This window comes from Heloderma suspectum, chromosome 4 (assembly GCF_057233095.1).
Source record: "Heloderma suspectum isolate Gila_16-S chromosome 4, 16-S_ref, whole genome shotgun sequence".
Classification (NCBI taxonomy): domain Eukaryota; kingdom Metazoa; phylum Chordata; class Lepidosauria; order Squamata; family Helodermatidae; genus Heloderma; species Heloderma suspectum.
This window is the reverse complement of record NC_139461.1, coordinates 310,787,084-310,813,361: the sequence shown is the minus strand read 5'-3', so window position 1 is coordinate 310,813,361 and position 26,278 is coordinate 310,787,084. Positions and strand designations below refer to the sequence as shown.

At 44.8% G+C, this 26,278-nt stretch overlaps 1 protein-coding gene across 1 annotated transcript in view; it reads right to left on the bottom strand.

Annotated features, from left to right (window-relative positions):
• Positions 1–25,486, bottom strand: part of RAD21L1 (RAD21 cohesin complex component like 1) — a 58,136-nt gene extending 32,650 nt beyond the window's left edge. Inside the window, exons 1-7 of the mRNA XM_084848437.1 lie at positions 25,406–25,486; positions 22,299–22,422; positions 14,123–14,298; positions 13,158–13,287; positions 11,181–11,280; positions 8,506–8,615; positions 145–330 (exon numbers count right to left, since the gene is read on the bottom strand). Coding sequence (XP_084704563.1) covers positions 145–330; positions 8,506–8,615; positions 11,181–11,280; positions 13,158–13,287; positions 14,123–14,266 — 670 coding nt within the window. The 5' untranslated portion in view covers positions 14,267–14,298; positions 22,299–22,422; positions 25,406–25,486. The remainder of the gene's footprint in view (positions 1–144; positions 331–8,505; positions 8,616–11,180; positions 11,281–13,157; positions 13,288–14,122; positions 14,299–22,298; positions 22,423–25,405) is intronic.
• Between the last annotated feature and the right edge of the window lie 792 nt (positions 25,487–26,278).

Below are 26,278 nucleotides of genomic sequence, written 5' to 3'. Positions count from 1 at the left end.
ATGTTGGATCCAAGAGCATCCCAACCAGTGTACTTGTTTCTACAGGGGGAGTGTTACCCCATCCAGAATAGGTTGTACACCAACTTCCTGGACCTGGGAACCATCAACCCACAGTGCCTCCATCTTGTCAGGATTCATACATACCAATCATATCTCCTGCAACTCCTTCATCTCCAAACCCATCAAGCTTTAATGCATATTCATCTTCATCCAATGCAATTTTGTCTCCAGTGAAATTCAAAGAACTGTGATCAGCCAAGAGGCTATTGGAACTAGCCAATAAGCTGTCATTGAAGAAGCTACGCTGCCTTGGTATTTCAATTTCCTCACCTGTGAAAACACATACAAAGGTTTACCGATTACTGATAACTCCACTCAATTATGCCTGCACCCCCCCCCCCCAAGGCATATAGGAAGGTGGATTAAAAAATCAATGATTTTTAAAAGTTTATGTTTTATTTTATTTTAATCATAGCAAATGCCTCCTTTGGAAAATAAGAACAGGTTTAAAAGGAAATCTGAACTTAAAAACAAACAAGTGTGTTAAACTTTTTTTAACCTGTTATTGTGAATTTTTTTACAAAACAAAACAAACTGAAAACATTATAAAACCTAAAAAAGAAAAAAAAGTGAAATAAAAAAACCCAACAACATATTCAAAATCTGTTTCTAACATTACAATATTCCAGAAAAAAGGGAAGAAAACAAGAAAAAAGTTTACACATGAACTTCAGTAAAAGCAGACCAAATATCCGCATATGTCCATTTACAAGTTACACCTATATACCACTCTTTCAAATGTTGCTAGTGTTGTTAAATCTTCAGTCCATTGCATTATAGGCGGTGAGCTTTTATCTTTCCAGTATCGTAGTATCAGTCTTTTAGCAACTAAAAGGGCGCGAAAAATCCATGTACACTGACCATGTGTTACGTTCCAAGAAGCAGGTAAGTAATTTAAGAGAACATTTACATCAGTAAATATTAAAGAGCTTTCCAATATGAAATTTATCCGTACAATGACTTCCTTCCAAAAGGAGGTGGCCATTGGGCATTTCTAAAACATATGAATAAAAGAAGCATTGACTGCATTACACCTCCAACCATTAGCCAAATTTGACAAGCCTTTACTAAAAAGTAAAATTTGACAAGCCTTTACTTTACTATTGGCGTCCAATAGACCCGAAACAAAAGCTTTTGCTGAATAAGGCGTAACCGAAGATCCACTGAAATGGCTGACACAGACCCCAAAACAGCAGTCCATTGATTAAGCAAAATAGGACGTTCCAATTCCCTGTTCCATTCCTGCTGTAAACCACTTGTATCATATTTATTCATTGATAATAAATGCTTATAAACATGAATTGTAGGTCGATACATCTGATCAGCTTTAATAAGTATTTCCAATAGCGAAGGAGACTCTGAGGCAGTAGAAGCAGCAGGACCGAATCTGGATACCAACAAATGTTTCAGTTGCAAATACTTCCATTCCGCTGAAGCTGGCAGATCAAATTGGTTTCACAAAATTGAAAATACCAAAAACTCATCATCACCCCCCACTACTTTATCTAAAGTAAAGATCATCTTATCTGTCCAGGTCTGCCATAAAAACATTTTCTTTCCAATTCTTAAATCTGGATTTCCCCATAAAGTCAATTTGGCATGGGAAAATGGATCAAACTGCAATTGATGTGACATCATACGCCAGACTTCCCTAACTGCCAAAATTGTGGGAGGAGCTCTGTCTACCTTAATATGCCGAGAACCTAATGCCATCCATTTAAAGAGTGGCTCCAGACAAGAGGATTCCAGTATTGACCATGGAGGAAAATCTAATTTGAGTGGGAAAGACCAAAATTTAGTAGAGGTTAGCAAATAAGCCCGATGGTACATGGCTAGATCCAGAAAACCGATCCCGCCTTCATTAATTGGAAGTTGCATCCTTTTTAAAGATAAAGGTGGAGAGGAACCCCCAAAGAATTTACGAAACAAAGCATTGAGTTTTTGGAAATATTTGCCAGGTCTAAGTATAGGGATCCCTCGTATAACATAAATAATTCGAGGTATGGTATTCATCTTAAGTGTATTCACCTTACCCCATAAACTCAACTTAAAGACGCCCATCTATCTATATCTCGTGAAATATCATTAATCAACTTGTTTAAATTTAAACTAATCAAAAACTTTGAGATATATCTCTAGGAATAATTATTCCCAAATTAGTAATAAACTCTGGGCACTGTCAAAATTGCCAATTGGCTAATACACTAGAGTATTAGCCAGGGCCTGCAGGAGAAGCCACCACCACCACCACTGGGGAAGAGGCGCGCCTGCTGCTGCTGGGCCTGCTGCTGCTGCTGCTGCCGCTGCCACCGCCACCGCCACCGCCACCACCACCACCACCACCAGGCCTTCCCTGTGGACTTCTGCCTGGCAGACTGCCAGTCCCTGCAGGACCAGGCCCCCAGGTACCGAGCCAGCTGTGCTGCTCCACCTGCCCCTCCCTGGAGGGGCTACATAAACTGGCTAGCTGAGGTGGCCTGGGAGAGCCAGGGCCTGCAGGAGAAGCCACCACCACCACCGGGGAAGAGGCGCGCCTGCTGCTGCTGGGCCTGCTGCTGCCGCCGCTGCTGCCGCCACCACCACCACCAGGCCTTCCCTGTGGACTTCTGCCTGGCAGACTGCCAGTCCCTGCAGGACCAGGCCCCCAGGTACCGAGCCAGCTGTGCTGCTCCACCTGCCCCTCCCTGGAGGGGCTACATAAGCTGGCTGGCTGAAGTGGCCTGGGAGAGCCAGGGCCTGCAGGAGAAGCCACCATCACCACTGGGGAAGAGGCGCGCCTGCTGCTGCTGCCGTCGCCGCCACCACCACCACCAGGCTTCCCTGTGGTCTCCGGCCTGGCATTATTTTTAAGGGGATTTTAATTGTTTTTTTGGTGTGTGTGTGTGTTTTTCTGGGGGATTTTGTTGTGTTTTTAGGGGTGGGTAGCCTGCCTGATAGGCGGGAGCGAGTGATGGAGGCAGTGGGGGGAGTGTTGGGGGCCAGAAGATACCGAGGCTGGGTGGCAGGCGCTGGCGGAGCGCTAGGGGCAGGCCATGCCAGGTAAGGGGAACGAGGGAGAGATGTGTAGTATCTGTCCCCTGCTCCGGGCCTGTCCAGAGCCAAAGGATGGCTGGGGGAGGTGTGACTCCATCTTCTGGCCTTCGTTTGCTGCTCTGCAATGCCAGGTCTGTTACCCAGAAAACCTCCCTCATCCATGACATGATCCTGGATGAGGGTGCAGACCTGGCATGTATTATGGAGACCTGGCTGGCCGAGGCTGCTGCTCCAACCCTTGTAGCCATGTGTCCAGCTGGATTTTCGTGTGCACAGCAGCCGAGGGCTGGGGATCGGGGAGGGGGAGTGGCTGTTATCTACCGAGAGTCCTTGGTCTTCACCAGACCCCCTCTCCGGGAGACCAAGGTTGCTGAGTGCATGTACTGGAGGTTGGGCCCGAAGGGCAGTCTGGGGATTCTGCTCGTGTACCGTCCACCCTGCTGCACGACTGACTCCCTGGTCGAGGTGCTTGAGGTGGTCTCTGATGTGCGTGTACAGTCCCCTAACTTATTGGTCTTGGGGGACTTCAATGTACATTCAGAGGCCATCCTCACAGGAGCACCTCGGGACTTCATGGAGACCATGGCCTCCTGGGAGCTGCACCATATTCTAACTGGGCCCACCCATGTAGCTGGTCATGCACTAGACCTTGTGTTTGTTTCTGGAGAAGCGAGGAGTGATCTGGAAGTCGGGGGTATATCCACCACCCCCTTGTCATGGTCAGATCACTATCTGGTGACGTTGGACTTCTCGGTTCCACAACCCCTCCGCAGGGGTGGAGGACCCATTAAAATGGTCCGCCCCAGGCGTCTTATGGATCCAAATGGATTCCTGAACGCGCTTGGGGATTCTCTAGGGCACGCCAACGGCCACTCGGTCGAGACCCTGGTGGGTGGCTGGAATGCCTCAATCACTGGGGCATTAGATCAGGTGGCTCCAAAACGCCCTCTCCCCCTGAACAGAGCTCGGACTGCACCATGGTTCAGTCCGCGGTTACGAGCTCTGAAACAGGAAGTGAGACGGCTAGAGCGCCGGTGGCGGAAGTCTCGCTCCAAAGACAATCAGACACGGGCTAGAGCTGTATCTTCAGCCTATCATGTGGCGGTGAAGGCAGCAAAAAAGGAATATTATGCTGCCTCCATTGCGTCTGCAGAGTGCTGTCCCAGGAGGCTGTTCCAAGTGGTCCGGAGCCTGGTCGGTCCTGTGGCTCCGGAACCACTGGAGCATTCTAAGGCCTCCTGGGAGGCCTTGGCAAGGCACTTTGCAGATAAAATTGATCAGATTAGGTGTGTTACTCTGCACACTGTGGATACAGTTAGTGAGCAAGAGGCGGCCTGTGGCAAACCGGTTTTGTGGGATCGGTTCCAGCTTCTTTCTTCTGATGAAGTGGACAAGGTGCTTTCATCTGTACGGCCGACCACCTGCTTACTTGATCCTTGCCCATCTTGGCTCATTATGGGCTGAAGAGAGAGACTGGGTGAGGGGATCAAGGCGGTGGTGAACGCCTCCCTTGAGGAGGGAGTGATGCCATCAGCCCTCAAGGAGGCAGTGATAAGACCGCTCTTAAAGAAGCCCTCCTTGGATCCTCAAGTTCTGAACGACTTTTGCCCAGTCTCAAATCTGCCATTTTTGGGCAAGGTGATTGAGCGGGTGGCGGCGGTGCAGTTGAAGGCACACTTGGAAGGAACTGATTATCTAGACCCATTTCAGTCAGGCTTCAGGCCTGGGCATGGGACAGAAACGGCCTTGGTCGCCTTGGTAGATGATATGAGGAGGGCTCTGGATAGGGGTGAATGCTCCTTCCTTGTTCTCCTCGACCTCTCAGCGGCTTTTGATACCGTTGACCATGGTATCCTCCTGGACTGAGGGGTTGGGCATTGGGGACACCGTATTGCGGTGGTTCCGGTCCTTCCTCTCCAGCAGGTACCAGAGGGTAGCACTGGGAGAGGAGCTTTCGGACCCGTGGCCACTTACTTGTGGGGTGCCACAGGGTTCCATCCTCTCCCCGATGCTATTTAACATCTATGTGAAGCCGCTGGAGGCTATCATCAGGAGGTTTGGGGTGCAGTGTCATCAATATGCGGATGACACACAGCTCTACCTCTCGTTCAAATCTTCACCAAGGTTGGCCGTAGAATCCCTGTCCAAATGTCTGGAGATGGTGAGTGGCTGGATGGGGAGGAATAAGCTGAAGCTGAACCCTGACAAGACCGAAGTACTTTTGGTGGGAGACAAGAGGAGGCTGGGGGATGCTGACCTGGTGTTGAATGGGGTACGGCTACCCGTGAAAGACCAGGTCCGCAGCCTGGGGGTCATTTTGGACCCCCAGCTGTCCATGGAGGCTCAGGTGTCAGCTGTGAGCCGGACAGCGCTGTATCAACTCCATCTGATACGGCGGCTGCGCCCCTTCCTTCCCGACCATCTGCTCCCATCGGTAGTACATGCCCTGGTCTCCTCTCGTTTAGACTACTGTAATGCGCTCTACGTGGGGTTACCCTTGAAGACGGTTCGGAAACTGCAGCTGGTACAGAACGCGGCAGCTCGCCTGATTAAAGGCAGCCGCTGGCGAGATCACATCACTCAAGTGCTGAAGGAGTTGGACAGGTTACCAGTTGTTTTCCGGGCCAAATTCAAGGTGTTGGTTTTGACCTTTAAAACCTTATATGGTTCCGGCCCAGCCTATCTTAAGGAGCACCTCCAGCAGCACCAGACAGGCCGCTTAACAAGATCAGCCTTGGATGGCCTTCTCTCTGTCCCATCAGCCAGGACAGCTAGACTGGTGGGGACGAGGGAGAGGGCCTTCTCTGTGGTGGCCCCCACTCTGTGGAACTCCCTCCCTAGGGAACTCCGTCATGCCTCGTCTTTAATGAGCTTCCATCGTGCATTAAAAACTTGGTTGTTCAGGCAGGCATTTGGGGTGGGTTAGGGTATTTTAGGAAATGTTTTTATTGTAGAATTTTATTGTTTTAAACTGTTTTATTGTATGTTGTACATCGCCCAGAATGGCTGGGTGACCAGCCAGATGGGTGATTAATAAATTTAATAATAAATAAATAAATAAAGTATATCCTATGTCCAATTGGCATTATTTTCTACTTTGACCAATTAACTGAAAAGCTGGATAATTCACCACAAGTGTGTTAAACCTAAAAATAATCCCTTCAGGTTAAACCGAACCACAATAATCTACCAAACACACTGAGGAGCAAACTAGATGATACGACAAATGCTATTTCATTTCATGTGTCTTTTTTTTTAAAACAAATAGCCAGCATTGGGGCGGGGATGGGGGGGCACAATCAGGATCAGAACTGAGGTGTAAAGGAAGGGGGGTTATACCTTTCTCTCTACACTGCAGTCCTAATGAAAATCACTCCCTGAAACTGCTATTTGCTATGGGATAATGGAATACTCCCCTTCATGGATCACTGCCTTGTTGTGGCGAAGGGGCTTGCGTAACTCAGTGAAGCCATAAGCTATGCCGTGCAGGGCCACCCAAGACGGACAGGTCATGGTGGAGAGTTCTGACAAAATGTGGTCCACTGGAGAAGGAAATGGCAACCCATTCCAGTATGCTTGCCAAGAAAACCCCATGGAACATATGACAAGGCTAAAAGATATGATGCCGGAAGATGAGCCCCTCAGGTCGGAAGGTGTCCAATATACTACTGGGGAAGAGCAGAGGGAATTTCCAAGTAGTGCCAGAAAGAAAGAGTGAAGCGGCTGGGTTAAAGCCGAAAGGACACTCAGCTGTGGATCCGATGCTGTAAAGAACAATATTGTTTAGGAACCTGGAATGTAAGATCACTGGGATAACAGGCAAGCATGGCCTTGGTGTACAAAATCAAGCAGGACAAAGGCTAATAGAGTTTTGCCAAGAGAACATGCTGATCATAGCAAACGCTCTTTTCCAACAGCACAAGAGGCGACTCTACACATGGACATCACCAGATGGTCAATATCGAAATCAGATGGATTATGTCCTTTGCAGCCAAAGATGGAGAAGCTCTATACAGTCAGTCAAAACAAGACCTGGAGCTGACTGTGGCTCAGATCATGAGCTTCTTATTGCAAAATACCAGACCACCTTACCTGTCTCTTGAGAAACCTGTACGAGGGCCAAGAAGCAACAGGAAGAACCGGACATGGAACAACCGATTGGTTCAAAATTGGGAAAGGAGTACGACAAGGCTGCATATTGTCGCCCTGCTTATTTAACTTATATGCAGAGTACATCATGAGAAATGCTGGGTTGGATGAATCACAGGTCGGAATTAAGATTGCTGGGAGAATTATCAACAACCTCAGATACGCAGATGATACCACCCTAATGGCAGAAAGCAACGAAGATCTAAAGAGCATCTTGTTGAGGGTGAAAGTGGAGAGTGCAAAAGCTAGTTTGAAACTCAACATTAAAAAAACTAAGATCATGGCATCTGGCCCCATCACTTCCTGGCATATAGAAGGGGAAGAAATGGAATTAGTGACAGATTTTATTTTCTTGGGCTCCAAGATCACCGCAGACGATGACTGTAGCCATGAAATTAAAAGATGCTTGCTTCTTGGGAGGAAAGCTATGGCAAACCTAGACAGCATAGTAAGAAGCAGAAACATCACCTTGCTGACAAAGGTCCGTCTAATCAAAGCTATGGTTTTCCCAGTAGCAACGTATGGCTGTGAGAGCTGGACTGTAAGGAAGGCTGAGTGCCGAAGAATTGATGTGTTCGAACTGTGGTGCTGGAGTAGACTCTTACGAGTCCCCTGGACTGCAAGGAGGTTAAATCAGTCAATCCTAAAGGAAATCAACCCTGAGTGCTCATTGGAAGGACAGATACTGAAGCTGAAGCTGAAATATTTTGGCCACCTAATGCGAAGAGAAAACTCCCTGGAAAAGTCCTTGATGCTGGGAAGACTGAAGGCAAAAGGAGAAGGGGACGGCAGAGGATGAGATGGCTAGATAGCATCACCGATGCAATGAATATGAACTTGAGCACACTCCGGGAGAGAGCGGAGGACAGGAAGGCCTGGCGTGCTATGGTCCATGGGGTCACGAAGAGTCGGACACGACTTAATGACTGAACAACAAGAAATGGAATCCTCCCTCCTGGGGCCAACAGCAGCTCGGAGGTGGGGAGGATTTTCATCAAGACCAAGGGTTAAAGTCCCTGCCCTTGCACCATAGTTCCAATCTCCTGATCCACTTTTTCTTTTTAAAAAACAAGACACACGATCAATATCTGACCTGAGATTAAGCATTGATTAAAATAGTTGATGTTAAGGCTTCCAAATGACACTGTAAATAATTATTCTATTTATTATTGTGGGCTCCCTACTGAACTAGCAAATCATCAGAAGCACTGGAATTCAGGAAGAAAAAACTTTTGACTTTTAAAGAAAAAACTGCCACCTCACCAAAACTTTCCCCACGGAGAAGCACATCATGCCTATAATCCTCTTCTATCAATGTGATGTCCTCTGCTCTGCTCTGGTTCAGTGTAAAATGTTGGGCAACATCAATGGCACTGAGGAGAAATCATGTGACTTTATCTGGAATGAAGTGACTGAATTGATAAAGGTGTTACATAACAGGGTCATATTTTGTCTATAACTTTCTAAGTTCAGAAAACACTTCACTAATCTATGATGTTACTTATTATTTTTTTATTTCCTTACTAAGTACACATACACTGCCTTTCTGGAAAGCACTCAAGGGCATATGTGGGCAGGGAGAGACATTAATGTGGGGCTGCTTCCATGACTATTTTCATCCCCTTCTTCACCCAGGATATAGTTAATCAAACTATGGAATTTGCTACCACAAGATGTAGTGATAGCCACCAATTTGGATGTCTTTAAAAGGGGATTAGACAAATTCATGGAGGAGAAGGCTATCCATGGCTGCTAGCCCTGATGGTTATGTGCTACCTCCAGGATCAGAGGCAGTATGCCTATGTACACCAGTTGCTGGGGAACATGAGGAGGAGGGTGCTATAGCATTCAGGTCCTGCTTGTGGGTTTCCCGTGGGCAGCTGGTTGGCCACTGTGTGAGCAGAATGCTGGACTAGATGGACCTCTGATCTGATCCAGGATGGCTCTGATGTTCTTATGTATAATACATTAAATTATGTAAATAATAATATTGGACTGTACAGGTATATCACTCCACCAAGAATGCTCATCCTAACTTTTAAAAAATGTAAAAAACAATTAAACACCACCAAGGATCCCCCTACCTCTGCAGCAGTACTGCCTACCATTGTGTGATATTTTAACTTTAAAAAATAGTTATGTGCTTCCTCCAGCAATGAAATGTACATATCCCATGTAAAAAGATTAAAAACGGGGAATAAGTAATCCCCTACAGTGCTGCTATTTCCATTGAGAGCAACGTCTCCCTTAAAATCCCAATTCCCAATCTCATTCCAGCACCTGACAGGACTGTTTTTGTTTTGTTTTTTTAAAGCAAAATGCTTGCCCACTTCCTTTCTGCCTTATGGCAGGAGAATTTGTAGAGGGGAGTCATGGGAATCAGAGCAGGCTGCAAAAGGAATTGAGAAAAGCAGGACAATGCAGTTTTTAAAAAAAATGACAGGGAACCGCACACTGAAATGGTGTTGGGGGTTCAGTTAGGAGGGAGAGTTAATATTGCAAATGCACCCCAAAAAAGGAATTGTAGTACAGAAGCATGGAGGAAGGACACTGCAGGACTTCTATCCAGGGGCCTGTCTACATGGGAGGTTTTCTCTGATGCTGCTGTGGTATAAAGTTGTTTGCGACACATGACTCCATTGCCACTCTGCAGCCATGCCAGAGTTTACCTGTGGGGAAGCCGCATTTTTGCAGAGTACTTTTACTCCATTGTTTTTCTTTAATTTGGCTCCCCTGTGGTTCAGCTGCTGTGTGCCCATCCCTCCTCTTTAAATTTGGTATGATCGGGGCATTCCTAGGGATGTGTCTTTCACTTGGCTGTGTCCTTTGTAACCAAGGTAACAAAAGTAATTCGCCTGCCTTTCCAGCACATCAAACCCCTAGAGTGCTCTTTTGAGCCTTCAGAATCACCCTGCACTCCCATTTCGCCAGTAGGAGTAATTAGCCTCTGTGATGATGCATTTCTCTGATATTTATGTTACTTTGCTTCTCCATAGTTGTGTTAAATCACGTCTCCGATATCACGTAAAGTCACTTCTTTGTTGTTATGTAAAATCGCTTCTCTGGTGCTAAGAGTTTTATCACAGTAGCGATCTGACGAGGTCTCGGGAGCCTGTCATTGTGCCCAGAGAAGGAGAAAGCGGTGGTGGTGGAAGCAATAACTCCGACACGGTTTGCTGGAGTGGTGCAGAATTGGGGTGGATGGCATGCTCTCAGGGGGAGCCTTCAGATGCTGCACTTGAGAATTGGGGATTTGGGCTTCTTTATTGAAAAGTGTACACACTGGGGAAGGGTGGGGGGATTAATTCCCTGTTTGCTGGAATGGGGCTTATTTGCTCTGGCGGGGTGCTCTCATGGGGAGCGAGTATCTAGCCTGCTTTTTTAGTGCTGTTTCTAGCTTTCAGAATTGTGAATTAGTTACTTTCCATTCATAATAATGTAGTAGCAGGAGGGAACCTAGTCAAGGGTGAGAAACAAGACTCTCTCATTGGTTGAGTAGCCCCTGCCAGTTTGATGACATTCAGTTCTACTCCCCCCACCAAATCTGGAAGTATGTTCCTTTCAAGAGCTGTGTGACCCATGAAAACTGGATTTTAAAGGTGTGGTACACTCTGCTTTTCTTGCTTCATGTGTCCCTGATAGACCAAAGCCAATTCCATGAAAATCCGAATAATTCTCCAACACACTTCTCATTCCATTGTCGTGAAGATCCCCTGCCCCCACCGATGAATCATGCAAAAGCCTGCATGCCTTTGACAAGAGGATTAATTGTGCAACTCCGGCCCCCAAAGCTCACATTGGGACAGATACTGGGAAGCAGTAGTGATTTCAGCCCATCCTCACATGATATTAATGATTAATGTGAAAAACTTACAATCTTGGATGCATCCTGAGTAAACTACTAAAGAAAGAGAGATACCAAATTGAAAAGCACTTACTTCACCTCAGGGAGCTGTGTGTCAAAATCATGAAATTCTTCAGGCAATGTGATGGCATCATAATTTGCCTCAGAGTTCCCTTTTGGGAGATCAACAAGTCCTAAAGGGAAATATATAACACAGGATAAATAGTGGCATGCTGCAGTGAGATCTATCTATCTATCTATCTATCTATCTATCTATCTATCTCCCCCCCCTACAGGATAGAAATTCATCAACAAACAGGATAAAAAAGCTGTGTCAATGTGACAAATGATATTATCAGTATTCAAGTCTGCAAATATTTTATCAGCATAAATTAGATCAATTAGCGTTATTTTTAAAGACAGGCATTTTTCCCCTGATTCATGTTGGATTGGCTCAGAAAATAAACTGAGCTGTTTCCCCAAAAGTTTGAAATAGTATTGTTATGTCCAGAGGCAATCTGACCTTAGGAAGAAGTCATCCAGCCTCTCAAACACCCCTTCCTCCCAGCCTCAGACCCTTTCTCTTTAAGAGCCCCACTTACTGGATGGGCTACTGGTAGCAACACTCTGGAGGCTATGAGGAGTGGAAATGAGGGAGGTCTTTCAGTGTATTAGGGTGCAAAGCTACAGGTTATTTTAAATCCATGAGAATGTGAAGCAGAAATGCAACACATTTACATATGGATAAATGTTATAGAGTTGATATGTCAAATAACATTCACATTTGCATGCCACTTCCTCTCCAAAATCTCAAAGGAATGATAAGCATTAAGACACAAATATCCCTTTGCACAAAATGGAACAATCCCTTCCATTGAAGTGAATGGGGAAACCCAAGTGAGCATCATTCCAATCCCACATGGACTCACTGGACTGGGTTGAATAATTAATAACGTCCATCAGGCTCTTCAGTGGCTTTCAACGGCTTAATAGGCCACTTTCAGCACAATCCTATACATGCCTATTCAGAAATAAGCCCCACTGAGTTCAGTGGGGCTTACTCCCAGGTAAGCAGGTATAGGATTGCAGCCTTGCTCAAGTACGTACTAAAATGGAGAACTTCTTCGAATATAACAACACAATTCATGGATTGTTGTTGTTGTTGGTTCCTGTTTCTCAGTGTTATTTCTTCTCTATTCAAAAACCATTACCCTCAGAAGAGTCTTCATGCAGGGTGGATAAGGGATGAGAACAATTTACTGGAGTTTCTGTTTTATTGTCTCATGTTTTTTAGCATTTTAGATTTTTTAAAATACAATTCCAAATCTCTTTGCACCCTTGGAGGCTAGAAATATTTTTGTTTTTATTAACAGGATTGTCAGGATTCTGTGGGCTGCGTGCTAGTTTGGGGTCATATATTGCTTGTCCCTGCATTACGTTATTATTCACAATGAATTATTTGCTTATTGGTTTTCACAGACAGTAATTCCCTATTTTGCAAATGGGAAAGAAAAAGTGACTTAATTCTTTTTAAAAATTGGTTAGTGGTGCAATACAAGCTACGAAAAACCAATCATGAGTAAAATCCTACATGTATGTTCTCAGAAGCAAGCCCTACTGAATTCAGTCGGACCTACTCCCAGGTAAATGTGTATAGGATTGCAGTCTGCATCATCAATGTAAAAAACTGCCTTATAATTGCCTGTGAGATAGGCTTACTAAAACCACATACCTCACGAATCATGCGTACTGCAAACCACTCCCTGTTCCATAGTCAAGAGAATGGCTATGAATAGTTACGTTAATAATTCCCTTCAGAATTCGAAGTGATCTAATTTGCTAGAAGACCCAAAGAAATCCAATTGTACCTTCCTTATGCTGTAATCCAAAGGCAAGCAACTCAGTGCCCTCCAGATGTTTTGGACTACAACTCCCACAATCCCTGACCATTGACTATGCTGGCAGGGGCTGATGGGAGTTTCAGTCCAAAACATCAGGAGGGTACCAGGTTGCCTACCTCTGCTGTAATAAGTAAAAAAAAGACACAGGTAAACAGTGGGTGCAAGCATACCTGGACGAAAGGTTGACTGCATTTTAAGTAGAGCTTCAGTGCAGTCTGCCAAGAGATACTTGGCTTTTCTGTGATAGATTCGCACCACTCCTAGCAACAGGTGTCCTGAGGTTCGCAGAGCAATTTTAAACTTGGGGAAAATGTTTACATTATTCAGTATTAATATTTATGGGAAAGAACACAATAAAAACATAAGAAGTGCCCTGCTGGATCTGACTAAAGGTCTATCAAATTCAGCATCCTGCTCCACGCGGGTGATCCACTAAATGACTCTGGGAAGCCCCTAAGCAGGATGTAAAGGAAATAGCTTTCCCGCCCTTGCTCCCCAGCAACTGGTATTTAGGGGTGAATTACTGCTGAATCTGCACATTCCATATAGCCATCATAACTATTAGCTATTGATAGACATATCCTCCATGAATTTGTCTAATTCCCTTTCAAAGCCATCTAAGGAAGTAACCATCACCACACTCTGTGGTTGTGAATTCCCTAAGTGAATGATGGCATCATGTCATGAATTACTTTCTTTTTTCAGTCCTGAATCCACTGCCAATCAATTTCATTGGATGACCTTGAGGTCAAGTATTATGAGAAAGAAACTTCTCTTTGTGGTTTTATATTTTAGTGAGCTACCCTGTGGGCATTAATAGGCGAAAATGTGGGGTATAAATGCAACAAATAATAAATATACACTCATATATAACTGACTTCATGCATTTGAGAAAATGTGAAATAACATTTTCTTTTAAAAATATCCTAGCCAGCATTAGTGCCAGGGGAAGGGGGGATTCAAAATCTAAAGTGTGTGTGTGTGTGTGCCACCCTTGGAGCAGACAAGGTCTTTGTAGGAGCCCAAGCCTAGCCCCAATTCAACTGAACAATCACATACTGCACATGATGCTGGGTAAAACCTTGAGGACATTTCTACTGCTGCATTTTATGAGACATCTCACTTAGATTCATACCATTGGGGAAAGTATCTTTTCAACAGTAGTCTCTAAATTGCATTCAAATATATGAGCTTTTGTGACTTTCTTATCCCAATGAGCAGCCAGCCATATCTTGGCCAAAGGCCCACGCTTATTCATAAGCAGCTGCATGTAGAACATTTTGCCAATATTGTGTTCGTTAATTTGGTGAGCTAGAGGGAAAAAAAAACAATAAAAAATATTTTAAATGTTGAATGTGCCATTTTTGTATAATTTTCAAAGCTATTAAGTAAAAAAAATATCAACATTGATTTGCAAATAAGTGATTTGGAATGGAGTAGGCAGCTTTTAGTTAGATTTCCAAGCTTTGTATGTTTGCAAACTGTTTTAAACAATTACATCGATTTTGTATAGAAGACAGGTAACTTTGCATTAAAAAAGTACTAACTGGCTACTTGTATACATAATATCATCTATACATTAGCTTTTCATGTCCATAAAGAAGTACTCAAACTGTTAATCTCTTCCCCCCATAACTAGATCATTAGTAAAATACATAATTGAGTGAATGTTTTGAAACAATGACTGTTAACTGTTTTCTATACTTTTCTTGCACAAGCAACAGCATTAGGTAACCTGTAAATCAATACACCGTATATTTCTAAGACTACAATTCTAAGTATATTTACCTGGAAGAAAGCCTCATTAATATCAACTGGGACCTACTTGAAAGTAAACATGGTTAGGCTCAGTCTGCAAACATTCATTTTTAGGACCCCAAAGAAATTACTTTTGAAAAAGTTAAAAGAAACAAAAAAGGAAAACAAAAACACAGCACATAGTTTTGAAAAGAACTATCTCAGCAGGAGTTCTTGGGATATTGTAGAAAGAAAGATTAGGGGAAAATGGAGGAGAGCAAAATGAAGAAAAAACAAGGAAGGTAATTATCACTGTCTGTACTTTCTGCATTTCAGTTCCCTCTGACAACATAGGTTACATCTCCTCCCACTGAGCATATGTATATAAACCTGCTAATATGAGTTTGTCTACTTCATCAGAAGCACAAAGTGTTAATGTCCCTGAAAGCTTATGCCAGAATAAATTTGTTAAGTCTTTAAGGTGGCACAAGACTCTTTGTTGTTTTTGCTGCAAAAAATAATAGGGCTACCCCTTTGAAAAAGGGTTTGGGAGACAAAGTTGAGAGGGGGGTTGCTATAAGAATGTAAGAGCAGCACTTCTGGGTCAGGCCAAACATCCATTTAGTTCAGCATACTGCTTTGTACAGGGATCAGCCTTCAGGAATCCCATGAGCATGACAAAAGATGGCAAAGGAATATATACATTTAAGAGAAGGTAGAAAAAATGGAATCTTTTCAGGATGCTTGCCCTCCTTATATAATTTTATGAAAATGAAATATAATGACTTTAAATTATATAAATCATTTACTTAGATTATTATTGGTGTATTTTATATTGCATTGTATTCCTGAGTTTGTAAATATTGGATTCAGCTGTATTGTTAAAAATTAAGGCAGGAGTGCTGCCCTACTTTCCCCTTGCAACTGGAATTCTGTGGGAGATGGAGGCTGCCTCTGAACATGGAGGGCCCATGTAGCCATCATGGCTAATATACCACTGATAGGCCCATCCTCCATGAATGCATTTCATCACCTTTTAAAGCCATCTGAACTAGTGAGCGACACTGCATCTTCTGGCAGTGAATTCTACACATTAAGAGCATTTCTACACAAGGCTTTTTCTGCACTCTCGTGATTGTTTATTTACAGAAGTTTGCGGGTCCCTTAAATGACATTGTCAACCTCCAGAGGATCTCCTGCACTTGTTGAGCTTTATCCCACTTTTAAAGAGATTGATGATAAGCCAATAACAAATGTTAATGAGAGATATCAGCAGTGTGTAATGATGGTGTTGCACTATAATATAGCCACTAGATGGAGCTATATCATGAAACAAGTGGCTGCTCTGCATATTTCGTTCATAAATGCCTTTATCTCTGAATGCCGCTGTAGTGCCTGCACCCCCAAGGGAACGTGCCATAATTCCAGTGGGAGGAGACCTTCCTAGCAATTGGTAAGCCAAGACAAGGCATTTCCTTAGCCATCTGAAAATGGTAAAAGAGGAAACCTTCCTACCCAAAGGACAATTTTGGTGAGATACAAACAAAGCCGCTCCAGCAAAGGAGATCGTTACCTTGTTGTGGTGCTGGAGCTTGAGTACCTCAATGACACCATGAGCTAAACCATGAAGGGACACCCAAGACAGAAAGGTTATGGCAGAGAGGTCAGACTAAATACGATCCCTGGGGAAGGTAACGGCAACCCACCCCAGTATTCTTGCTGTGAAAACTAAATGGATCAGTACAACCAGAGATACGTTGGTATAACATCGGAAGATGGGACTCCCAGGTCGGAAGATGGTCAAAATGCTACTGGGGAGGAACAGAGAATAAGTTCAACTAGCCCCAGATGTGGTGACGCAGCTAGCTCAAAGCCGAAAGGACGGCTAAAGATCAACACACCATAGGAACCTGGAATGTAAGATCTATGAGCCAGGGCAAATTGGATGTTGTTATTGGGGAGATGTCAAGATTAAATATAGACATTTTGGGTGTCAGCGAACTGAAATGGACTGGAATGGGCCACTTCACATCAGATGACCACCAGATCTACTACTGTGGACAAGAGGACCACAGAAGGAATGGAGTAGCCTTCATAATTAATAATAAAGTGTCTAAAGCAGTGCTTGGATACAATCCAAAAAACGATAGAATGATCTCCATTCGAATTCACGGTAAGCCATTTAACATTACAGTGATCCAAATATACGTCCCAACCACAGATGCAGAAGAAGCAGAAGTAGATCAGATCTATGAGGATCTGCAGCACCTACTGGATTGTTGTTGTTCTTCAGTTGTTCAGTCGTGTCCGACTCTTCGTGACCCCATGGACCATAGCACGCCAGGCCTTCCTGTCCTGCGCTCTCTCCCGGAGTGTGCTCAAGTTCATATTCATTGCATCGGTGATACTATCTAGCCATCTCATCCTCTGCTGTCCCCTTCTCCTTTTGCCTTCAGTCTTTCCCAGCATCAGGGTCTTTTCCAGAGAGTTTTCTCTTCGCATTAGGTGGCCAAAATATTTGAGCTTCAGCTTCAGCATCTGTCCTTCCAATGAGCACTCAGGGTTGATTTCCTTTAGGATGGACTGATTTGACCTCCGTGCAGTCCAGGGGATTCGTAAGAGTCTTCTCCAGCACCACAGTTCGAAAGCATCAATTCTTCGGCGCTCAGCCTTCTTTATAGTCCAGCTCTCACAGCCATACATTACTACTGGGAAAACCATAGCTTTGATTAGACGGACCTTTGTCAGCAAGGTGATGTCTCTGCTTCTGACTATGCTGTCTAGGTTTGCCATAGCTTTCCTCCCAAGGAGCAAGCGTCTTTTAATTTCATGGCTACAGTCACCGTCTGTGGTGATCTTGGAGCCCAGGAAAGTAAAATCTGTCACTGCTTCCATTTCTTCCCCTTCTATATACCAGGAAGTGATGGGGCCAGATGCCATGATCTTCGTTTTTTTAATGTTGAGTTTCAAACCAGCTTTTGCACTCTCCACTTTCACCCTCAACAAGATGCTCTTTAGATCCTCTTTGCTTTCTGCCATTAGGGTGGTATCATCTGCATATCGGAGGTTGTTGATAATTCTCCCAGCAATCTTAATTCTAACCTGTGATTCATCCAACCCGGCGTTTCTCATGATGTACTCTGCATATAAGTTAAATAAGCAGGGTGACAATATGCAGCCTTGTCGTACTCCTTTCCCAATTTTGAACCAATCGGTTGTTCCATGTCTGGTTCTCACTGTTGCTTCTTGACCCTCGTACAGGTTTCTCAGGAGACAGGTAAAGTGGTCTGGTATTCCCTTCACTTTAAGAATTTGCCACAGTTTGTTGTGATCCACACAATCAAAGGCTTTAGCGTAGTCAATGAAGCAGAAATAGAGGTTTCTCTGGAATTCTCTTGCTTTCTCTATGATCCAGCGAAAGTTGGCGATTTGATCTCTAGTTCCTCTGCCTCTTCGAAACCCCGCTTGTACTTCCGGTAGTTCTCGGTTCGCATACTGCTGAAGCCTAGCTTGTAGGATTTTGAGCATCACCTTGCTGGCATGTGAAATGAGCACAATTGTGTGGTAGTTTGAACACTTTTTGGTGTTGCCCTTCTTTGGAATTGGAATGTAAACTGACCTTTTCCAGTCTTGCGGCCATTGTTGAGTGTTCCAGATTTGTTGGCATATTGAATGCAGCACTTTAACAGCATCATCTTTTAGGATTTTAAATAGCTCAGCTGGAATACTGTCATCTCCGCTAGCTTTGTTGTTACTAATGCTTCCTAAGGTCCACTTGACTTCACTCTCGAGGATGTCCGGCTCAAGTTCAGTGGCTGCACTATCATGGCTATCAGGGACATTAAGATCTTTCCTGTATAGTTCTTCTGTGTATTCTTTCCACCTCTTCTTAATCTCATCTGCTTCTGTTAGGTCCCTGCCTTCTTTCTCCTTTATCATGCCTGTCTTTGCACAAAACGTTCCCTTGAGATCTCCGATTTTCTTGAAGAGATCTCTCCTCTTTCCCATTCTGTTGTTTTCCTTGATTTCTTTGCATTGTTCATTTAAGAAGGCCTTCTTGTCTCTCCTTGCAATTCTCTGGAACTCTGCATTCAGTTGGATATATCTTCCCCTTTCTCCCTTGCTTTTCGCTTCCCTTCTTTCCTCAGCTACTTGTAAAGCCTCATCAGACAGCCACTTGGCTTTCTTGCACTTCTTTTTCTTTGGGATGGATTGAGTTGCTGCCTCCTGAACAATGTTACGTACCTCCGTCCATAGTTCCTCAGGCACTCTGTCTATCAGGTCTAATCCCTGAAATCTATTCCTTACCTCCACTGTATATTCATAAGGGATATGATTTAGGTCATACCTGAATGGTTTAGTGGTTTTCCCGACGTTCTTCAATTTAAGCCGAAATTTTGCAAGAAGCAGCTCATGATCTGAGCCACAGTCAGCTCCAGGTCTTGTTTTGACTGACTGTATAGAGCTTCTCCATCTTTGGCTGCAAAGGACATAATCAATCTGATTTCGATATTGACCATCTGGTGATGTCCATGTGTAGAGTCGCCTCTTGTGCTGTTGGAAAAGAGTGTTTGCTATGATCAGCGTGTTCTCTTGGCAAAACTCTATTAGCCTTTGTCCTGCTTCATTTTATACACCAAGGCCATGCTTGCCTGTTATCCCGGTGATTTCTTGACTTCCTGCTTTAGCATTCCAATCGCCTATGATGAAGAGGACATCTTTTTTTGGTGTTAGTTCTAGAAGGTGTTGTAGGTCTTCATAGAACCGATCAACCTCAGCTTCTTCGGCCTCAGTGGTTGGGGCATAGACTTGAATTACTGTGATGTTGAATGGTTTGCCTTGGATTCGTACTGAGATCATTCTATCATTTTTAAGATTGTACCCCAGTACTGCTTTTCCCACCTTTTTGTTGACTATGAGTGCTACTCCATTTCTTCTGAGGGATTCTTGCCCACAGTAGTAGATATGATGGTCACCTGAATTAAATTCGCCCATGCCTGTCCATTTTAGTTCGCTGATTCCCAAGATGTCAATGTTCAATCTTGCCATCTCATGTTTGACCACCTCCAGCTTACCTTGATTCATTGATCTGACATTCCAGGTTCCTAAACAATATTGTTCTTTACAGCATCGGATTTTCTTTTCACCACCAGACACATCCACAGCTGAGTGTCCTTTCGGCTTTGGCCCAGCCGCTTCACTCTTTCTGGCGCTACTTGGAAATTCCCTCTGCTCTTCCCCAGTGGTGTATTGGACACCTTCCGACCTGAGGGGCTCATCTTCCGGCGTCATCTCTTTTAGCCTTGTGATACATTCCTTGGGGTTTTCTTGGCAAGAATATTGGAGTGGGTTGCCATTTCCTTCTCCAGTGGACCACATTTTGTCAGAACTTTCTGCCATGACCTGTCCGTCTTGGGTGGCCCTGCACGGCATAGCTTATGGCTTCACTGAGTTACGCAAGCCCCTTCGCCACAACAAGGCAGTGATCCATGAAGGGGACCTACTGGATAGTACGCCAAACAAAGATGTTATTTTCATTACAGGAGACTGGAATGCAAAGGTGGGTAGTCAAACAACAACTGGAATTACAGGCAAGCATGGTCTGGGAGAACAAAATGAAGCAGGACATAGGCTGATAGAATTTTGCCAAGACAACTCACTGTGTACTCTCTTCCAACAACCTAAGGGACGACTTTATACATGGACTTCACCAGATGGTTGACACTGAAATCAGATTGACTACATACATCCTTTGTAGCCAAAGGTGGCAGACATCTATACAGTCAGTAAAAAGAAGACCTGGAGCTGACTGTAGTTCAGACTTCTTATTGCACAATTTAGAATCAGACTAAAGGGAATAGGGAAGACCCACAGATCAGTTAGATATGAGCTCACGAATATTCCTAATGAATATGCAATGGAGGTGAGGAATAAATTTAAGGGACTAGATTTAGTATATAGGATCCCGGAAGAACTATGGACAGAAGTTAGCAACATTGTTCAGGAGGCGGCAACAAAAAACGTCCCAAAGAAAAAGAAAACCAAGAAGGCAAGATGGCTGTCTGCTGAGACACTGGAAGTAGCCCAAGAAAGAAGGAAAGCAAAAGGCAACAGTGATAGGGGGAGATATGCCCAATTAAATGCAAAATTCCAGAGGTTAGCCAGAAGAGATAAAGAATTATTTTAAAACAAGCAATGCGCGGAAGTGGAAGAAGATAATAGAATAGGAAGGACAAGAGACCTCTTCCAGAAAATTAGAAACATCGGAGGTAAATTCCAGGCAAAAATGGGTGTGATCAAAAACAAAGATGGCAAGGACCTAACAGAAGCAGAAGAGATCAAGAAAAGGTGGCAAGAATATACGTATAGGAAGGATAATAATATCAGGGATAGATTTGACGGTGTGGTCAGTGAGTTAGAACCAGACATCCCGAAGAGTGAGGTCGAATGGGACTTAAGATGCATTGCTAATAACAAGCAACGTTATTAACAACTCCCATTGTGCTCAGTGAGGCTTACTCCTGAAATGCAGGTGCATCTGGACTTTCAGTGGAAAGGAGAAAGCGTGGGGGAGGGGGAGCCTCTCCTATTGGTTGAGCAGCCCCTGTCAGTCAGATGACGTTCACTCCAACCCCCACCCCCACCAGGAAGTATGTTCTGTGAAGTGATTTTTACTGGTCTGGAGAATCTGCTTGTGGAGCCCTGCTCACAGCAAAGCTTATTCCTTTTAAAAAATCCGATATTCCTCCATTAGCTTCTCCTTCCGTTGTTGTGGAAACATGGCCCTGGGTTTTGCTCTGTCCCTGTTACTCCATCTAGCCTACAATGCAAATTGCATGGTAGTTTCCTATGTAGGGGAAACTACTTAGTGTGTTTGTTTATATTATCTGGAAACAGAGAGAGAAAGTAAACATTGTCTGTAGTGACTGGGTAATTGCATGGGCTGGTAAGGTGATTCCTGCAGGTCAACCAGGCAATAGTTTTGCCAAGTAGGAAATATTTTATTGTGGAAAGGGATGTGTAGAGGAAAGTACATGTTTTCTGTCTATGACATAAATTTTAAGAAAATTAGGCATGTTCTCTAGATTGCTATATGATCAAAAACATTATTTACAGCTCTTCCATTCTAACTCTGAAATGGTAAATCTTTCATTTACTTTCACAATGCTCATATTTACAGGTGGCAATCTCAAGTTAAATAACATGAAAAACCACTAGGTCAAGCTCTTTTAATCACTGCTCAAAACAGAACGCAGGACTTGCCCATGGCAGTTCTTTCTGCTCAAAACGAGAAGGGCATGCTGTAGTGAGCAATTCTTCCCATCTGCCTCAGGAGGAAGGTCTCATAAGCCTTCCCATGCTTCAGCTGGGAGGAGTTATCCTCTCAGTACCAGAAAACATTCAGTTACAGATATTTGGGATTGAGTGTTAAATGAGATTAAGTTTGGGGTGTCAAAGGGATCCCTAAAATTCCATTAACAAAATCTAGGGAAATTCCAGTTTCTTTTGCAAAGCAAACCATTTCGGATTTGTATCACTGCGTGATGAACAGCCAACAGAGCAAACTCACGCACACGAAGAGCGCTCTCTCTGTGTGTATGCTGCTCAGCCTCAAAAAGTAAGTCAGACAGGCCCAAGCTGATTACTGAAGTTCAGTGTCTGTCCCGGACTAGAGTTGCATGCTCTGCTGAATATAACCTGTAAAAAAACAAACAGACACACAACCATTAGTTATGGACATCCTCCATTGACACCCTAATCACCAAGTAAAGCTGGGTTTTGTGCAGGCTTGGGGAAACAGAAACAGAACATATTTGGATGTCAGGCAGAGTGGTCCTCCTGGATGCCCTGCCTGCCTGTCCCTGCTGACAAATGTGGCAACGTTTGGAGCATGTGCACCCGCCCTGCCAGAGGAGACCTTGAGAAAGCAAATCTCCCTAAAGGACAAGCTGCTGCTGTCTTTAAGATATTGGGACATAAGCACAACACATGGACTGTTTTTTAAACCTCTCCCCTATCCCCACTAAAAACACTGACTGATGGAGAAAGAACCCTAAGGGTGCAATCCTATTGACTGTGCCCCTGGTGATCGGAAGCCCCCGAACTCGGAGCTGTCCAATCATCCAATGCAGGGCGGGAGGAGCAGTGGAGGCGATCTTCGCCTCCCTGTCTTCCCACCCTGCAGATTTCTGTAGACAGGCTTTCAAGCCCGTCTAGCAAGGGTGCTTCAGAGGGGGAGGGAAGGAGACTGGAAGAGGCTCGGGATAACTCATATCCTGGCCTCTCTGGTCTACTTCCCTCCCTGCCCACTGCAACGCTCCCTTTCCTCCTCCTCCGAGGTCACTTTTCCGACCTCAGAGGGCAGCTGGCCTGTTTTTTCCGTGCCAGCTGCAAGAGGGCGGGGTGTGTGTGTGTCAGATCTCCAGCTCCCCCTTCCGAGGTCTGAGAGCTGTCTCCAACCTCGGAAAGGGGATTCTGAACAATCCTATGGCCCCTAGGACACTCACCCAGGGACCATAGGGTTGCTCTCTAAACAATCTTGCACAACAAAGCATGGTGAGAAGAACAGATGCAGTGTTATAAGATTACTGTTTTGTAATCCTTGTAATGCAGCTTCCAAATGGGGAACTCCAATATAGACAGAGATGAGGAAGGCCAATTTATTTATTTATTTGGGGTATTTGTATCCCACACTTCAACAGAATTATCAGGGCAGTTAACATAATCAAGTACACAAATTAAAATAACAGAAAATGCAAAATGTCTAAAATACAGACTACACGATTATTAAAAATGCAATCAATACAAATGTGAGAGCAGTCTTAAAAATACATCATGATATTCAACAAATTGTTGTTGTTGTTTATTCGGTCAGTCGCTTCTGTCTCTTTGTGACTTCATGGACCAGCCCACGCCAGAGCTTCCTGTCGGCTGTTGCCACCCCAAGCTCCCCCAAGGTCGAGTATTCAACAAATGGTCCCACTAAATTTAATGGAACTTACACTCAAGAAAATGTAAATAGAAGACCCCTGATAGAGCAGCCTAAAAGTCCATCAAGTCTAGCATCCAATTTCTCACAGGAGGCAACCAGCCAATCAGAAAATCAACAAAGAGGGCATGAAGGCAATATCTCTCCTGAGTCCCCCACACTGGTATTCAAAATTAGCCTGCAAAAGTTACTGTAAGTATTAGCTTTTGATAGACCTGTCTCCATGAATGTGTCTAGTCCCCCTTTAAAGGCATCCTAAACCAGTGGTCATCACTACATCTTGTAGCAGCAAATCCCATTTACATTTTTTAAGGTACAGCCTTCCAGGAATCCATGAGGATTCAAACCAGCAACCATAGAACTGTCCAAGTGCAGCCAAAGAGGCAGCTATGTGTCTTGTGGGACTGCCTTCTCCAAACTGGAGCCCTCCAGACGTGTTGGACAGCAGCTGGCCATGCTGCCTAGGAATGATGGGAGTTGCAGTCCAACACATCTGGAGGGCTCCAGCTTGGGGAAGGTTGCCATAGGACTTGCAGCCTTAGGCTAGGGATTTCAGAAGGGCATCACTTCCTGTGATGGGCATGATGCTGCCTTTGGTCAAACAGGCACTGCAGAGTTTTGAAATAATACCAAATCTACAAAGTCTCCAAAGCCATTTTACCACAGGCAAAACTGTGAATGCGCTACACAAAATCCCCCTTTCAAATTGACTTCAACTCTGCAGAAAGAACTAGTGTGTACTCTTAGCTGTATAGCACCACCCTATGTATGTTTACTCAAAAGTAAGTCCCATTGAGTTCAAGGGGATTTATTCTCTAGTCTAGGAAGTGTTTCGATTACAGCACAATTTAATGCATGTCTACTTGGGACAATTTCCAGAATAAAATTGTTAGTCTCCAAGGTGCCACAAGACTCTTCACTGTGTTTACTTGGAAGTAAGTCCTACTATGTTCAGCGGGGCTTGCTCCTTTTCAAGTGTTTAGGACTGAAGCATTAACCTGCAAACAGGCCTACCTCAAAGTACTGTTGTGAAGGCAAAGCAAGACCAAGATTATATACGAAACCAAAACAACCGCAGTGGTTAGAAGGGCTGCGATGTATTTTGGCTGGTCCCTATAAGGTGCCTATGAAGAGGAGAGATGGGAGAAAAGGTTTTGACAACAGATTGGGGGGTTACTCTGAGGGGATATTATAATGAGGTGTCAATGTTCAATGGGTTGCAACCTGGCCCAAAGTGGGCCACACAGGAATGCCGCCACCACTCTTTTTTTGGTCCCTTCCAGGTATTTTATGGGGGGGGCTATAGAATAAAAATTAAACATGGGCCCTACATTTAATATGATTTCAAGGGGGGCAGCCCTGAGGAGATAATAGGGCCGCTTTATAAAATTCATGCGCGCGTTTGCCTTTAACAGGGAGGTGGTGGGGGTGGAATGGAGCTTATAGGGTGCGGCGCTCACAGGCGAACCGAGGCGGCTTGCATGTGGAGGGGAAGGGACTTTCTGTGGGGCTTCCTGAAGAGGGAGCTACAGCGCCATTTGTCAAGGACGGCTAATAAATGAATAGAGGAGCGTTTGTGAGAAAGCTTTTACGGGGACTCTCACTGAGGGGAGGGCGCCAGGGCCGCCCTCAGCCCGGCGCGCATGCGCTCTTCCCCTCCCTCCCGGTCTCAGCGCGTCAGCTCTGCCTCACCTCACAAATTCTTTCCCGCTCGGGACGAGTTCTTAGAAGGCTGCGCATGCGTGCCACGGAGCGGAGGGACTGAGGGAGGCTGAGGGAGGCAGACATGCGCATGCGCACACCGACGCTCCCCCTCAGGCCGGAGCGAGTGGATCAGCAACCGCGCACGCGCGACTTCTGATAGCGCTTGCTGTCAGGACAGAGAACGAGCTTGGGCGCGGGGGCGGGGCAGGGGGCGGGGCAGGGGGCGGGGCCGGCGGGCAAGGGGCGGGCCGGGAAGGAAAGAAGCAAATACAACTAGGGGGCGCCCTTTAGCTTAACCCTGGAACTGGGGAGGGATTTAATAAATTCATTTTAATTAACGTGAATTACTATTAATGGATAATTACTATTAATTAGTTACTATTAATTAATAGGTTATCAGTTGGATCCAGATTTAGTCATACTTAGAGTCCACTTATTGAAACTAAAGTCCCATTCATTTCAATGGGTCTACTCAAATTATAACTAAATCGGGATCCAACCATACATATACATAAAAGGTAAAGGTGCCCCCAACCAGTCGTGTCCGACCCTAGGGTGCGGTGCTCATCCCCGTTTCTAAGCCGAAGAGCCAGCGCTGTCCGAAGACGCTTCCGTGGTCCTGTGGCCGGCATGACTGAACACCGAGGTGCACGGAACGCTGCTACCTTTCCCACTGAGGCGGTACCTATTTATCTACTTGCAGTTTCTTGCTTTCGAACTGCTAGGTTGGCAGGAGCTGGGACTGAAGACGGGAGCTCACTCCGTCACGCGGCACTCGGGTCTCGAACTGCTGACCTGCCGACCTTCCAGTCTGCAGTTCAGCGTCTTAACCACTAAGCCACCGCGGCCCCTCTATACATA